This window comes from Sphaerodactylus townsendi, linkage group LG07 (genome assembly GCF_021028975.2).
Source record: "Sphaerodactylus townsendi isolate TG3544 linkage group LG07, MPM_Stown_v2.3, whole genome shotgun sequence".
Classification (NCBI taxonomy): Eukaryota; Metazoa; Chordata; class Lepidosauria; order Squamata; family Sphaerodactylidae; genus Sphaerodactylus; species Sphaerodactylus townsendi.
Window position 1 is genome coordinate 40,280,934 of NC_059431.1, and position 17,194 is coordinate 40,298,127.

The 17,194-nt window shown below is 43.5% G+C and overlaps 1 protein-coding gene across 7 annotated transcripts in view; it reads left to right on the forward strand.

Annotated features, from left to right (window-relative positions):
- Window positions 1-17,194, forward strand: part of VCAN (versican) — a 152,578-nt gene that overhangs the window by 23,654 nt on the left and 111,730 nt on the right. For all 7 annotated transcript variants that reach the window (XR_007245089.1, XR_007245090.1, XM_048503758.1 and 4 more), the window contains exon 2: window positions 5,985-6,051. Coding sequence is in view for 5 of the 7 variants with exons in the window: in XM_048503757.1 (XP_048359714.1) it covers window positions 5,985-6,051 (67 nt within the window). In the remaining 2 variants the exon portion in view is untranslated. The remainder of the gene's footprint in view (window positions 1-5,984; window positions 6,052-17,194) is intronic.

The window sequence follows — 17,194 nt, forward strand, 5'->3', positions numbered from 1 at the left end:
GCCATCAAACAAAGAAACCTGGATGATTTATAACATATACAGAATTAATACAGTATTAAAAGATGAGGTAGACAAAATAACTAATTAAAACCCTCATCAAATACAACATATAATGAAACAAAGAGCGGACAATATTAAAGTATAAGGCATATTTGTTTTATAGTCTTATCTTGTCAAAAGCTAGCAATAGAAAAATGTCATGCTAAAACACATAATATCTGCTTGATTTAGGTACAACCTAAGAAAAGTTGTATTTAAATTATTTTAATTCAAATGTGGCCCAGGCAAGAACAACTTGGCGTATTATCTAGACCTGCATTAATTGTGGAGTTGTATAAAATCCACCAGTTATGCTGATCTAAGATTGTTTGAACTGAAATTAATTAATTACTTCAATTATTTTAAATAATTCTAGCTTCTTAAAAATGTCACTTTTTTCTCTTGAACACTTACTCATGGTGACTTTAAATATTTCTCTAAGATGTATTCTAACTACCAGATAATTCCCTACTAAAGTTCATAGGGTGACATTAAATCCTAGCTTGGTTTCTGTTAGCAAAAGACGGGGGGAGAGGCAAGGGCCTTGACCTTGACTCATCGGGGTCAGGCCTGCAAGCAACTTGTGTCAAGTTAATACCACACATGACTCACACAGGGTGGTTCGAGGTTCAGATTAGGATCTGGGAGACCCAGGTTCAAATCCCCCCTTTGCTATGGAAGCTCGTTGGTTGACTTTGGGCTAGTCACACATTCTCTGATACTTTAAAGGGTTGTTAGGGGGATGAAATGGGGGAGAGGAGAATGATGTAAGCAGTTTTGTGTCCCATTGTGGAAGAAGGCAGGGTGTAAATGAAGTAAATAAACATTAAAGATAGCCAAATATAGGGGGCAGATGAAGAGTAGGTTGGGTGTTGTGTGAGAAGGAGAGAAGGAAGAAAGGTAAGGTGAGGCTATGGGAGCTGCCAAGAAAAGGAAGTAGTGTGGGAAGGTTAATAAAGAGGAAAGCCCTTGCAGATTCCCAACCATACCACTGGGCCTGGTGGCCAGCAGTACACAACTCAGCCATTGATTTCTCAGACAGAGGCTGCCATGATGAGTGAAGAAAGAAGGTGGCGGCAGGGGAAGGGGGTGCAGATAAAGTAAGTTGGCTGTTGAGTGGGATAGCAAAAAGGAAGCAAAAGAAAGGGGGAGAATAGAGGAAGGGAAGGGAAAGAGGGAAATATGGGGTGGGCGGGGGGTGGGGTGGGGGATGAGATGCCCTTCATAAGTCCTTGCGGGTAAGAAGCTTGTTTCATATTATTTTCCTTGCCCTTTTCTTCCTGCCTCTCCAAACTTGTTCTAGATAAACAACAAAAAGCAGCCTGATTTTAGAGCATGATTTGGTATGGGACTTCTTTTACACCATATGTGATATCAGTTCTTGTTGTTATTGTCTGGATTTCAAAACAAGGATGATGTTGTGCAGAACTGAATCCAACAAAATTGGCAGTGGTAGGAGAGATATCAGCCAAAGAAAAAAGCAAAGTCAGAAGGAAAAGTTGTACAGTTACTGCCTTCCAATAGCTGGGAACCCTAAGCAAACCCATCTAAACTTTGGCTGGCTATAAAAGCCATGCTGGATCTCTCCCTCCCTGAGTCTTTATCAGGAATGGGATCAGCTTTCCTGGACACCACTGTTGGATAAGAGTTTCTTAATAACTTTTCTTGTTTCCCACAGGCTGTCTGGTAAGCAACTAGTTAAGTAGTCAGCTCTGCCTAAGTTCCTGCTAGCCATGATTGGCACATTTCCCCTGCTTGTTCCAGCTGTTGAGAGGAACTTGGTCAATACTTAGCTGTATCCAGTACCATGAGCCATAATTTGGAGGTAGTTTCACATGATGCATGACTGCTTGTCATGCAACTATGGTCAGCAAAGAAGTTCTGCCAGAGAGAAGAACTTGGCTAGCCTGAGCTTGCTGCTTCCAAATGAAAGAGTTGGGGTTTCCTGGAGCCTTATCCAGAAACCAGCATTTCAGACATTCAGCAGCTGACACTTAATGGAAAGAGGTGGTAAAGAAATACTGACAGTTGAATGGCCAGGGGTATTCAAACCCTCCAATAAGGGTGAATGGTATATAAAAAAGCACACTGTAATTGGTTTATAAACAATTCTTCAGGTTTGGTTTATTGTTAGAACTTTTGGATATAGTTAATGTTTTAGCAGAGCTTAAAGTCACAACTGTTTTGACATCTATAAACCTTGTTTTGTACGTGGTTGTTCATTGCAGCAATATGTATCTCTGCTTATTTTAAGACTAGTGGGGCCCAGCCACGCGTTGCTGTGGCAATTGTCCTTCTCATCACAGTCCGCAACCCACACAGATGTCCATGCAGGTCCAATGATCCGCAGCATAGCCTTTTGGGGTGGTCAAATGGAATCCCTCTTTCCCTTTTCAATTCACATTGTTATATGGTGGTGTCTTGTTTTTTTAGTATAATGTAACCCTTTCCATTCCACAACGGAACTGTCCAGAGTGCGAATCCCGCTTCTGTCCCATGAGGAGCTGGAGTTGACATGCACAGTCCTGGCTTGGGTAAAGGCAAGAACTGGAGCAAAGCGGGAGGCTATCCCTCTAGTCCAGGCAGCAGAGGCAAAAAAAAGGGTGGTGAGGGCGCCTCAGATCCGAAGGCTGGCTCTCTGGGTTCTTAAAGGGCCATGTGCAAAAAAGAAGCAGAGCCAGTAGTAGTTGGTCTTCTCCCCCACCCTGTGGATTTTCTTAGGAAGAAAAGAGGCAAACTCCAGCTCGCTTTTAGTAAAAGAGAGCTGTGGTGAATATGGGTGAGGAAGTGGGTAAGTGGTGGTTGGATGTGAGGGAGGGCAGAATGAGGTGTGTGAGGATGAGCTGGATGTGTATTGTGTGGTAGCAGTGGGTGAGGCACAGAGAGTGAAACTTACCTGCGTGTGAGGGCAGGGGAACCCCACCTGACATCTCACACGGCAAAGTGTGTATGTGTTTCACTTCCACTCGTATATCCTAACAGTATTACCTATTTACTGTTTTCACTGCTCATCTCTGCCCATCTGCACGAATATTCTAAGCCTTCAGGCCACAGACAGGCTGCACGAACATTCTAAGGGAGGCAGTTAAACACAGCCAGCTTCATGGCCTGGTGCGCCAGGAAAAAGACGTTTTACCTGGCTCAGGTGTGGACTTTCGGCAATTTGAAGGTCCAATTACCTGCCCAGAACAGGGAGGAACGGCATGTGAAAATTTGGGGGCGATCCGTCCAGCCGTTTCGGCGTTAGGGTGTGACTAACAAAGTCACTGTTAGCTTTTTATATATGTAGATCAGTTTGATAGCTCAGTAGTTTCCTATTTTGGCATCTGGTATCAGAATAAATCAGGACAGTACCTTCTGAATATACCCACCAACATTCCATGCCCCTTTAAATTCAGGGTGTGACACAATTATAATTTTCAAGGCAATTATATTTAAGAAGGCCACTCTGTGAGTCTTAAAAAAAGGCTACCAGGGCGGAATGCATCCCAGATAGCCTATGATTTTGTTTAGGACAGACTTGTTGGATGTGTAACAGAATTCCTTTATGCTAAACTCATTTCCAGTAATCCTCTCAATATATTTTTCTCTACAGCCACGGGCAGTGTAATAATTCAGATATTTAGTTGAAACAAGCAAACTCAAGATGACGGCTGATTTCCTAAGCATGCTTAGAAGAGAGTAAATCAAATAGAACTCAGTAAGATGTACTTCTGAGTAAACATGTTAAGGATTGTTCTGTAGGCTGCAATTTATGCATACTTTCATGGATCATGATGGGCAACTGTGCTAGTCTGTCCATGGCAGTAGAAAAGAGCAAGAGTCCAGAAGCACCTTAACGAATAACATAATTTCTGGCAGGATGTGAGCTTTTATGATATCTGAAGATGGGAGCTTTGACTCACAAAAGCTCATACCCTGCCCGAAATCGGGTTAGTCTTTAAGGTGCTACTGGACACTTGCTCTTTCCTTGGGTCAGTCAGGGTTGAGAGATTTTAAAGGAAACATACATTAAGGGTGGTGGTTAGTGCTGTCAAGTCACTACTAACTTATGGCAACCCATAGAGTTTTCAAGGCAAGAGACACTCAGAGGTGGTTTGTCATTGCCTGCCTCTGCATAGTGACCTGGTATTCCTTGGTGATCTCCCCACCTAAGACTAACCAGGTCCAACCTTGTTAAGATTCTGAGATTTGACAAGATCGAGTTAGCCTAGGTTATCCAGGTGAGGATGTTATCACAGTTTTCAAATGGTACATGTAATTATGTATTTATTTATAGCCCACCTTTCTTACTGAGACTCAAGGTGAAATGCATAAAGATGAAATATATTGGAAGCTTTACTATATCTCTGGAAATAAAAGTATTGTCTATATGCGTTTCTGAAAAGCATGAAGCAGAGTGTGGCTCTTATTGTTTTGCTTAGCCCTAATCTATCTGATCTGTTTATAGTTTAATGCTCCACAGGTTGGTTGCCAGACTCATAGCTGAGAAATTCTTTGAGATTTGGGTGTGGAACTTTGGGAGGGTGGACTTGAGCAGGGTGTACAGATTACACACTCCAAAGCCGCCATTTTCTCCAGGGAACTGATCATTGACATTTGGAGAGCAGTTGAAATTCAAAGGGTTCTTTAGGCTCCATCAGGAGATTGGTAACCCTATTCCAAAAGCCATTAAACAGTCATTTTAGGCTGCAGATATTGCTGGAAATTTTGCAGGGAATAAAGAGATTCAAGAGAATCAAGATAACCTACTGTCATATACACTAAGTGAGGTTGCAGTTCAGCCCAGTTACCTGCATTTACTTCACAATGGTTAATGCAACTCCAGCATGAATAAGTGTGGGCTTGACTCAAGACATTCTTATGATATCCAGTGGCCATGTATGCTACTTTTCAATACTGCAAGACAACTGGTTATATAGAGTAACTGAGAAAATACTGCAGTGATAGTTTTTCACCTTCTATCATTTATATTTTGCCTCCCCACCTCTCCAGTGTGTGTGTAAAGTGTAATCATGTTACAGCTGAGTTATGGTAGCCCAGTAGGGTTTTAAAAGTAAGAGACATTCAGAAGTGGGTTGCCTTTGCCTTCCTCTGTATAGCAAACCTGGTATTCCTTTGTAGTCTCCTATCCAAATGATAACCAGGGCCAACCCTGTTTAGCTTCTGAAATCTGACAAGATCCGGTTAGAAGAAGAAGAGTTTTGGATTTATATCCCATCTTTCTCTCCTGTAAGGAGACTCAAGGTGGCTTACAAGCTCCTTTCCCTTTTTCTCCCCACAACAGACACCTTGTGAGGTAAGTGGGGCTGAGAGAGTTATGAAGAACTGTGACTAACCCAAAGTCACCCAGCAGGAATGAAGGAATATGGAAACACATCTGGTTCACCAGATAAGCCCCTACCACTCAGGTGGAGGAGTGGGGAATCTAACCCGGTTCTCCAGATTAGAATCCACCTGCTCTTAACCACTACAGCTCGCTGGCTCTAGCCTGGGACATTCAGATCATGGCCCGCATCTCCTACAGAATTGCATTTTAGAAGGAGAAACCAAATCAACACCAGGGATAATTTCCTTCTGATAGAACTATATATCATTCCAACACTTTTACTACCACTTGCTTTGGCAGATACTTTGTAGTAAAATAATGCAAAGAAATTTGGTGACTTGGTTTGAAATGATGTGCTTGGGCAACTGAAAGATCAAGACATGGTAAGGCGGCAGAGGAACTATCAGATAGTGTCATTGATGCCTAAACCGCAGTTGGGACTGTATAGTCAGCACTGGAATCCCAATTGCTGAGCCAACACAAAAGAACTGGAGTGAGGTCAGTGAAATAGCTCATAATTTTACAAATCATATAGTCATTGGAACAAGTATTAACAACTATAATCCTTAATAAGTTAGAGTACTTTTGATTTATTTTGTGTTTTCATTATTTGTAGGTCAAGATGTTAAAAAATATCTTATGGATATGCTGGACCCTAGCCATATCATATGCATTCCGCAAAGGTAAGGCAATATGCTTGTGGATATTTGTTGAAACAGAAAAGTTGTTGACTTGATAATGAAACATGTAATCCTCAAATTATGAAGCAGTTTTTAACTGAATGGAGTTGTTATCCAACTAAATCCTAAAATTGTTCATACACCTATAAAGATTGCACAACAGGGTGGAATTCAACAAGTAGAGTGCATCTGGAGATTTACAATGTAATCCTATGCCACTGGTTTCAGTTGGTTTAGGTGGGAGTAACTTTAGATAGGATTGCACTGTTTATGATGAAGAGTGCTTTGTCTTATTCACTTTTCTCTATCACCTGCACAGATATTCTACTAGGGAAAACAAGTTAGTATATCTGATTCATTTTGGAAAGTAAGAACATGTCAGAAGTACTTTGTGGGAAACTATGTGAGGGCTACCTTTGGATTCTAGAAGTTCCCTTTGCTCTTGACTTGAAATTATAAAGATCACCATTTATGTTTTTTTTGACTGAAACTCCTGTACTTTTAATAGTTGCATGTAAGCTTTCCTTGTTGTGGACCCTGCAATGAAGGAAGAAAGCCATATCTGTTGATCATTTCATAGTCAGGAAACCCTTGCCTGGGAAAGAAGAGGCAATTCTCTTGCTTGTGTCAAGGTTCAGAGTTCTCACAGAGTCTTTAAGTAGATAAAAGGCAGAGAGGTGGTGGATGGTATTTTCTTCACAGTATTTCATAGTTTTTAAGATGACATTGTCAAGAACAGGCTAATGAACTCCCAACGTTTCTTCTTCTATTACTTCTAAGGCAAATAAAATAAATGTTAACTTTTACTGGCATTATCTATCTCCCTCCACCACCCACAGCTGTCGTTTCTCTCCTTCTCTGCTTCTAGTTCTGCCTTTGGTCACTCATTACTCTAACTGCCACTGCTGGATTCCTCTCACCTTTCTGGTTTCTGTTGGAGGTCTTTTGAACGGGGCTCTTTTGCTTTGTTCAAACCTCTTGAGTGCCCATCCCAGGTTAATATGAACAATTCCAGTGGGGAACAAGAGGGGGCAGACAACATTCTCTGTGTTGTATACCACTCCTAGTGGCAATGGCACAGAAAACTGGTAATGGAATAGTTGCTACAGAATGTTAAAAATCTGTAATAAGAAAAAGGATCCCTCCATCATGGGGAACCAGTGTGATTACAGTGTCAGTTTAGCAACTGGGGGACCCAGATTTGAATCCCCACTCTGCCATGGAAGCTTGCTGGGTGACCTTGAGCTAGTCTGTCCGGGAGCGGGGGAAACCCCCACCCCTCTCCGGACTTTCAGCTGGACCGGCGGCTGGCGGGCAGCATGGGGGAAACCCCCACCCCTCCCCAGACTTGTGGCCGGCGAGCGAGGTCCCGGCGGCTCGGAGCGCCGAAGGGGAGGCCCGTCACAGGGCTGACAGCGGGCTCGACCGGCGCTCCGCTTTCCCCTCGGCCGGCGTGTCTGGCGGGGGCGGGGAGAGGCCCGTCGAGCACGCTCAGGAGTCCCGCAGCTGCCGTGACCGGAGGAGGGGCGAGCCGGGAGAGCTCGACCAGCTGAGCCCTGTTGGGCTGAATACAGGGGAAGGAAGCAGGCATGGGGGAGCTGGGGTGGGGTTTTCAACCCCTCAGACAATTGGGAAGGGGATAAAAGGAGGCATGACCAGGAAGGAAGGGGAGAAGGGCGAGAAGGAGAGACGGAGGGAGGGGGTGTGTGGAAAGGTGGAGGAGGGAAGAGAGGGAAAGAGGCAAGGAAGGGAACAACGGATAGCGTGTGTGGAGGGAGGAGGAGAGAGGGAGGAAGAGAGGCCTGCTCTCGAGAGTAAGGAGAGCGCAGGCCTGGCATTCAAGGCAGCTACTGAGGGGACGGGAGAAGTCACCATTCCAAGGGCTAGCCGGGAGGCTTCCCTACTCTCCCTCCCTAGAGCGCTACAGGTTTTAGGGAAGTGGTGGGCAGCCGGGCCACCCTGTGGCTAAAGTGGCTATCCCACTTAGTCCACTCCCCGGAGAACGGGAGTGAGGCCGGCGATTCCAACAGCCGGGCAGGGGACGGTGGGTTGGCAACAGGGGTCCCAGCAGGGGCCCCATCACGGGCGCAGGACACAGTCACATATACTCAGTCTAACCTACCTCACAGCATTGTTGTGAGGATAAAATGGATGAGAGGAGAATGATGTAAGCTGGTTTGTGTCCTCACTGGGGAGAAAGGCAAGGCATAAATGAAGTAAATAAATGTCTAATAGTGCGATTCTGATGAGAGTTATTCCCTTTTAAATCCATTGAAGTCAATAGACTTAGAAGAGTATACACCTGCATAAGATCACACTGTACATCATTTAGCACTGCAATGGTGTATCTGTTTTTCAGCTTCCCACTGGAGTTGTGTCTTTAACAACAGCTTGATGTGCAAACACTAATGAATTTTCCTGTGAGGTAGAAAGCTTAATCTCCTGAAACCGATTTTTGCCCATTAACCAGGCTTTTTTTTTTGCCTTCTGGTCAACTGGCAAAAACAGTTTAGTAATTAACCCAGAATATTTAGTTAGGTGACTTCACCCTTTACAAAATTGCCACATAAAAAATAGCATAGCATGTTTCGAATATGTGTTTTACTGTATTTACCCAGTTCAAAACATTGAAAGTAATTTCTGCATTGGAGTTTTATGCCATATTAAGTGACCCTTACTTTGTTCCAGTTGGTTTGACTGGTCTGTGAATTAGACTGTTAGAAAACTTTTACAGGCTGTAATGTTCCACTAAGGTGGAGATTTCCATTATAATTTGTAACTAAAATGTTACCTTTAATAACTGAGTGAACAGAAGGATGACGTACATTCTTGCATCATTTAAATAGTTGAGGGTGGGTGTAGTCTTTGTGATGAGAGGTATGGGAAATAGAAAATCCCCTTACAGTAGAGAGAACACTTTAAGAGCAAAATCAATTGACCTCCCTTACACTTTCTCATTTTTAATTTACTGCAGCTGTTTTCCTGAAACTTCCCTGCCCTTTTCCCCCTGCAATATACAAATAACATCTGTCTCTTCAGTTCTTGCCACAACAAAAATATAAGTACCTTGAGAAGAAGAATATTGTCCTTTCTCAAAGGATTGCTACTGTTGACCTTTGGTTCACAGGTTGGAACCTCTAGAGGATTTCTGTGGACAGAAGGGATTTCCATCAGCGATATGAATTTCTCACCTCATCACTTCCACTGCAACCCCAAATGCCCTCCAAATTATTGATTAGAAGGAAAAGGAACAGCATGATGGATAGGGATGCCTCCCTTGCATAAAACCCCCTCCTTCCCTTTCCCTTGCATGCCACTCCTCCCTCCCCTTCCTCCATTAGGGTGGGTGGGCCATGTCCAGATGCTGGACCCCCTCCCTCCCTCCCCTCTGCTAGGGTGGGCCATGTCCAGATGCCAGGGCCCCTCCTTCTCCCTCCCTTGCATGCCACCCCATACTCCCTCCCCTCCCTCACTCCCCTTCCCTTGCATGCCACCCCTTGCATCTGACCTAGCAAGAAATAGTCTCTTCTAAGAACCATACCTAGAGTTCTAAGAACCTAGAGTTGTAGAGTTCAATTTCTTTCTTTTTTTATCTTGATATCGGGGAATTTTTTTAAAAAAATTGGTATTCCCTGGTTCCAAATACCAATTTGGTATTCAGATCTGCTTCCCCCCCACCACCCAGAATTACAATATTTTTCTGCTCCATTACTTCCTATAGGAAACATTTTTCAGGAGAGTGAAGGGGTTCACATTAAAGTTAGTTCCATCAACATGGCAGGGGAGCTGCTGGAGCCTGTTCCTTGAATAACTCCCAAATTTCAAGTGAATTGGACCAAGAGGTCCAGTTCCATGGGCCCCTGAGCAAGGTGCCCTAGACTTCTTGAATTGATTCTTGTAAAGGAAAATAGTTTTTAAAAATATGTAAAACCTGAAAATCTATACCAATGTACAACCTTGGAATCACCCAAGTTAAACTGAGCAGGGGCTCTGTTGCAACCCTGCCAAATGTAAAATAGGAGAATCCAGACAATGTACAACCTGAGAATCCCCAGAAATATCAAACATGAGAATCGACCATAAAAAACAAACCTGACATAAAGCCACGTGCAGAGACCCCAACTTTGCAAAGTCAACAAACATTTTAAAAGGGCATAAGCCAAGGCTTCCATTGCAATTCCAAATGTTCCCTGAACCATTGATTGGCAAGCTGATACAAAGCCCAATCTAACAAACTGACACCAAATCCAAGAATACACAGACACTCTAAAAAAAGTGGGGAGGGCAGGGAGAAAAGAAAATGTGGTCCTGGGAGCCTTCAGACACTGGGTTCCAATACTCATGGTTAATCCTGAATATTTCTGAAATTTTTATTAAGGGCAGAAGCTATTTAGGGTTTTGTTTTGTTATTACTGTAGCCATTTTTGTTAAGGGCGAAAGCTTTTGACTGCAGAAAAGAGACTTAAGTTAGGGATCATCTGCCAATACCTATCTCGTTGCACAAGCGTTTGATGTGGAAAAGGTACATACGCCTCTTCCCTCTTCCTTAGTTGTCCTGCCAATTGCAGAGAGAGGCATATGGGCTGGGCAGGGGAAGGAGGAGGAGGGATGTGGGGGTGATTTTCCACCCCCATGTGACCCCAGGGGCTCCATCCAGTGCACCGATCCCCACCCCCATGTGACCCCAGGGGCTCCATCCAGTGCAATCATCCTCAATTCCATGTGATCTCTCAGGCCTGTATCCAGGGTAACCGATCCCCACCCCCTCCCCTTGAGTTGGCTACACCTCCTGGTCAGAGTGTTTTGAAGTTAGGTGTTCTTCCTGCATGGCAGATTTACCGCGATTTGGTCATGATGACCTTCTTGTGATCTTCTTTTTTTTTCCAACTGTAATGCATTCTATGATCATAAGATCTGATTAGCAACAACCATACAATCAGTTCAGTAAGCTATTAGAATAAAAATTGTTGACTTTTCTTGGTAAAAAAAATCTAGATGCATTCTTTAGTTCCACTACATAATCATTTGCTAACTTATTTTGCAAAATTAAGTTGGCCTCATATTGACAAATTTAAGTCTAACTTCGTACAAATGCACCTTTTTAGCCTGCTTTCCTATGCTGACTTAGTAGGATTCCTGGGCTAGCAGGCAACAAATGGCACGTTTCTTTAATAACTGAGAAGAGCCATCCTGATGCTACCCATTCTCAGCATACTTTGTGAATTTCTGCACAAGACTTATGAAAAGCAATTCCAAGGGAGTCCTAGAAGGCATAATAGTCGAATATCTATTGTGAGTAGCTCTTTAGCATTTGCTTTTCCATTGTTTAATAAATAAGAGAAGTACCCATTCTTGTGTATTTGAGCATGTATAACTAAAGTTTGTGCTGTATGTGGGTGTTTCTTACTGCCACGTTCAGATGCATCCTGGCTCTTAAATATTATTGCTTCAGATGGAATGCACATTTTGCCTTGTTGTGTGTGATTTACAGTCAGGGTTTGAAGAGTAACTGATCCTTTACTATGCATGGTTTACGCTCTCTCTCTCATAACTGTACTAAGTCAGACCACAAGCCATCTGGTAGAACAGAAAGGTTTTTGTTCAGATTCAATTTATTACTTTCATTGTCAAAGCCCTGAGCAAGTTTTTGTGGGTAGACATTAATGTTTCCGAATCTTTGTTTTAACAATCTAAATGTTACATCATGAAATGTGTGATGCGAAGGGTGGCTTTTTGCCTGATGAAACGCCTTCCACAGAAGGTCCTTCCATGGAGGTATCTGTGTACTGGGGTGCTTATGGTGGGGAGGAGAAGGTTTTAGAATGGTTGTCCTGGACAGGATTCACAGAGTTGTTCAAAAGCCTCTTCTTGGATATATTCAAGACTGGATTGCCAAAAAAAGCAAACTAGTTTAATAGCCATTGTCGCAGTAGCTGATTTAAAGCCACAGAATATCCAGAAGGATAGATGTTGCAAAAGAACATCCTGAAATGATTCAAAACTAGTGTTCTCTCTGCCTGGAGGGAAAAAAAGGCCTGTTCTTTCAACAGTGTTGTAATAGGTGGTAATTTGCCAGATTATACTATTTACCTCTATGCTGTGAAAAGCTTCAGCTGACCCTTTCCACACATTTATATAGACCTGAAACATAAGGAAGGATGGGATGAAAGGCACAGTGCCCTTTTCTGCACCGTGCCCCCCTGCCCGTGCATCATGGCTGATGCCTACATGTTTTGCCTGCATGCTGTCACTGGGAAGTCAAATTGGTGATGACTTCGCAAAATATGTTCTGAGATGTACTTTTAACAGAATGCAGATGGAATTCACAAGCTGAGAAATTTTTTTAAAAAACGGGTTAAGTACATTATATCAGTGGTTGCAATTACAGGGAACCTTAATGTTCACAGGCTGCATAACTACAAGTATCCCAAGAGAAACCCTTCTCCCCCTAAACTGTCTTACAGCGTAATCCTATGGCAGGCCGGAGGGGGGGGGGTTGAGTAGTGGAGTGAGCCTGAGCATGATTTGTGCTGACATGTTTGTCTCCTCTGCCGGTGCAAGGGACACCCCTGCCAGTGGAGGGGGCAAAGAAACCAGTGACCAGCTGCCCCTCAGCTCTGCAACAGCAAAACCCAGAAGTTGGAGCCACTGCAGAACCACACTGGTGTCTGATTAGACACTAGCACAGTGGAGGTGGGCCAAGGCATTCCTGAGAGTGGAGCTGATATTAGTTGCCTTCTACCCTGGCTTTGCAGGCAGGTAGGCCTTTCAGGGGGGAAAAGTCAATTTATCCCTATGGAGAGATTTCTGGCAGCGGGGGGAGGGGAGGTGGGAGGGTTATTTCCTTTGCTTCCTTGTGTGGCTGGAAAGCCCTCTGGAGGCAGTGGGGTAGGGCAGCTGTGATGCCATCCCTGGCTTCCTCGGGATGTGGATTGGGCTACCTCACATCTTGTTGGCTACAGTTAGAAAGAGGAGATGTTAAGCAAAAATTATGCCAGCTGTTTCCACACCTGGGATTTATTACATTTCAGCCACCTAACTGGTGCATTCCCCACCCCCCCATGTTTCCACATTGCATTGTCCTCTGTTCGTGCACAGTCTATTAATAGCTCATTCATTCATGGTATCTTATTGTTGTTGTTGTTTGTTAAATTTTCATACTGCCCCTCCCCATCTAGTATAAAAATGCTATTTCCTGTGAAGGATAGTATCAGCTTTAGCAGTTTCTTATGTCTGAAGGAAAACAAGCACAATTGCAAAAATTCAGTGAACAGCTAGTCAGTTATTCTTTACATCTGTTGATGACTGCAAAGGACCAATCCCTGGCAACAATTAGCATTACAGAAGAGAACCACTTGCTTTTTTGACAGAGGGCAGGAGACTTTCAATGGCTTTGCAAATTTGAGAGTTTTTTCCGCAAGGTAATTTCTGTTACCTGATGGTAGTTTTAAAAAAAAACCCATAAGAGATCCACAGCTCAGCCTGCCTTTTAGATATGGTTGAGGGGATCAACAGTTGCCAGCCTCCAGGTCTCCGTTTATTACAACTGGAGGTCTCTGTTTATTACAACTGAGATGAAGACGCTATAGATCAGTGCTTTTGGAGAAAATGGCTGCTTTGGAGGGTGGGCTCTAGGGCGTTGTAGCCTGATAAGGACCCTCCCCTCCCAAACCTTGCTCTCCCCAGGTTCCACCCCCTCCAGATATTTTTCAACCCAGAGCAGGAAACCTATCACATGTGTCTGCAAATATGTGGAGGATTTCTTTAAAAAGGTTTTCAAGGCATTGCATTATTTCTGTTCGGCACTGGGTTATCTAAGTTCCTCAAAATTCATGGATCTGTGGTTTCATAGTGGCACAGGGTGGGTTGTACATGTGATTGCTGGGATCACAGTCTTGTGCAGTGAATGTGGTTTTTGTTAAATAATGTTGCAGATTATTTTTGCAAAGATATAGCATGTTTCTAGTATTTTTCTCCATAATAAAAGTCAATAATTTCCAGTTAAATCTGTTTTCCTCTCACATCTGGAGTAAATATTTTTATTCTTACAAAAAGTTTCTGAAGGAAAGCCCGGTTTTGCCTATAATTTATTTATTTATTTATTTATTTATTTATTTATTTATTTATTTATTTATTTATTTATTTATTTATTTATTTATTTATTTATTTATTTATTTATTTATTTATTAGTCTTATATACCGCCCAACCCCCGAAGGGCTCTGGGCGGTGAACAACAAAATTATAATTACATATAGGTTTTAAAAGAATTAAGTTAAAAGCAGCAGATAATAACAACAATGCCGCAACAATACCAATTAAATGCTCCCAGAAGGGGAGAAAAAGAGTGGGGCCCATAGGTGGTATGGCCCGAAAACAGGAGGGTGGAGGGGGCACTCATCAGCGGCTGGACACTCCAAAAGCCCGGCGGAACAACTCCGTCTTGCAGGCCCTGCGGAACTCACCAAGATCCCGCAGGGCCCGGACAGCTGGAGGAAGAGTGTTCCACCAGGCAGGGGCCAGGGCTGTAAAAGTCCTGGCCTGTGTGGAGGCCAGCCGCGTCATTGAGGGGCCAGGGACTACCAGCAAATTGGCCTCTACTGAGCGCAGAGACCTAAAATTGCAAGGTTTATATGGGGTAATGCGGTCCCGAAGGTATGAGGGTCCCAGGCCGCGTAAGGCCTTAAAGGTAAGTATGATGGGAATTGATGGGAATTGTAGTCCATAACATCTGGAGTGCCAAAGGTTCGCCACCACGGTCATAGGGTAAGCAGGGCTGACCCCGGTGAGGATTTGGATGAGAGGCCACAAGACAGGGCAGAGGCCGGCAATAACAGATTACCGGTGCTCCTCTCTTGCCTTGAAAATCCCAAGGGATGGCCCTAAGTCAGCAACAACTCAACGGAAAACATTTTTTTTAAACCCCGAAAAAGAACAAGAATTTTTTTTCGAAATCCAGTGGCTAATTAAAAACAAAAAAAGAGGAAACCCCTCCCCTCGGTATACAGAAGATAAGTGAAAACATAACTACAGCGATGTCAGATCTACACACAAGCTTCCGTAAAAGGTTTCCAAATAGCAAACACTGATATTCAAATACTGCCTCATATTCCCCTCTTGCAGCTGGTATTGAAATTTCGGGCTCCTTTCAAATAGCAAATGACCTGGTAAATCTGATAGTTCCCAGATAGTTCCAAACTTCACATACACGCTACAAGGGTCAGTGCTATCAGTCACAGACCAGGAAAGGGATTTGGCCATCTTAGTTGATAGTTCCATGGGAATGTCAACTCAATGCATGGCAGCTGTAAAAAAGGCAAACTCTATGCTGGGGATCATTAGGAAAGGAGTTGAGAATAAAACTGCAAGGATTGTCACGCCCTTATATAAAGCAGTGGTGCGACTGCACTTGGGAGTACTGTGTTCAGTTCTGGTCGCCACATCTCAAAAAGGATATCGAAGAGATAGAAAAAGTGCAGAGAAGGGCAACGAGGATGATTGAGGGATTGGAGCACCTTCCTTATGAGGAGAGGCTGCAGCGTTTGGGACTCTTTAGTTTGGAGAGGAGACGTCTGAGGGGGGATATGATTGAAGTCCATAAAATTATGCATGGGGTAGAAAAGCAAATGCAAACAGAAATACCATGAAAGGATCAGCACCAACTAAATGCTCTCTTGAGTAATATTGATTGTTTCCTGAAGGCTGAGAGGGATGATGCTTTTCTACAAAGTGTGGAGAATGTGCTGGAACTAATATTTACTGTATGAGCCAGTTGTAGTGATAATACTGTCAGAAGGAATATGGCTGAGGGGAATTGGCACAGAGGAGCATACCATGCTTATCCATGCCATAATGGTCATGGATAAGCATGGTATGCTCCTCTGTGCTGAGGAATTCAACCAATATAAATGTGCTACAGTAGATTTCAATGCACTTTAATGTCATAGAGTCCACCTTCTACAGCAGCCATTTTCTCCAGGTGAACTGAGGCCCCTTCCACATGGGCCATTAAACGCAGGCTAACCATGGTATAAAACCCATGTGGGGGGGGGGCGGGCTTCTCACTGATCCTGCTCCTAATGCGAGTCTGCTCCCCCCCCCCAGCCCTGGTTTTTCAAGAATCGCACTATCTGTGATTCTTTTGTTTTAATGTGAATACGCTTCTCTTTTTTTTCCAGTCCCCACCTCTCTGCTGCATAGCTACGGAGGGGCTCCGGGATGGTAGCATGGCTGTAAAGATCCATGCCTAAGGAACAGGACTTGTGAGAAGTCCCTTCTCCCCACGAACAGTTTATAGGATGTTCACACCTGTTATATGTAGACTGTGTGGAATCCACCAGAGAGAATGAACTGCCAATTTATCTCTTGTACATTTTATCTTGTCCTTTTCCCAAGGAGATGAAGTAGGTGTACATTATTTTCCTTTCCCTGTTTTTTTTTCTCAGAGCAACCTTGTAAAGCAAATTAGGTTTAAGGGATTATGATCAGTCCAAGTTATCTGACAAGCTTCATAGCACCATGATGACTTGAAGCCCAGTTTTCCAGATCCTAGTCCAACATGCTGAATCTTCTTATGAGCTTGCATTGCTGAACTTGCAGGGATTCCCAGTCCTAGGGCAACCCTGTACCAATACATTTTATTAGCTCAACTGTTATCAATTTCAGTGTCCTCTGGAAATTTACAGGGGCAAATTTTGTGACTTTCTAGCCTTTGCCACCTGACCAATACATTCTCTAGGCTTTCTTCTTTACACATCTCTAGCTTGGTATCTGAAGGTGATGGCTAGCTTGCCAAACCAATTACTAAGTCAGCCTGCCTCTTGTTTAGCAGTTCTTCCTTTCTGAACTTCTAGTACAGCTTTTGATCAATATTCCTGTATTCTTCCAGTATGATGATATTTCAAGTAACTTTGAAACAGTGGCCTCCTATCTTGCTCTGAAAAGCAGTTCAGTTAATTCTGGCCCCTGTTGGAAGGACAGCAGAAGCCCATGCCTGGGTTTTTCAAGCTCTCATCTAATGCCTTGGATGCCTTGAGCCTGCATCTCTTTTGGTTTTGGTTCTCTCTTTACTGGCTGGATGAAGGTGATTTGTCTGGGCTCATCTGCAAAGGGGTGGTCCTGATCTGGTTCAGATAAGATCACTGTCTG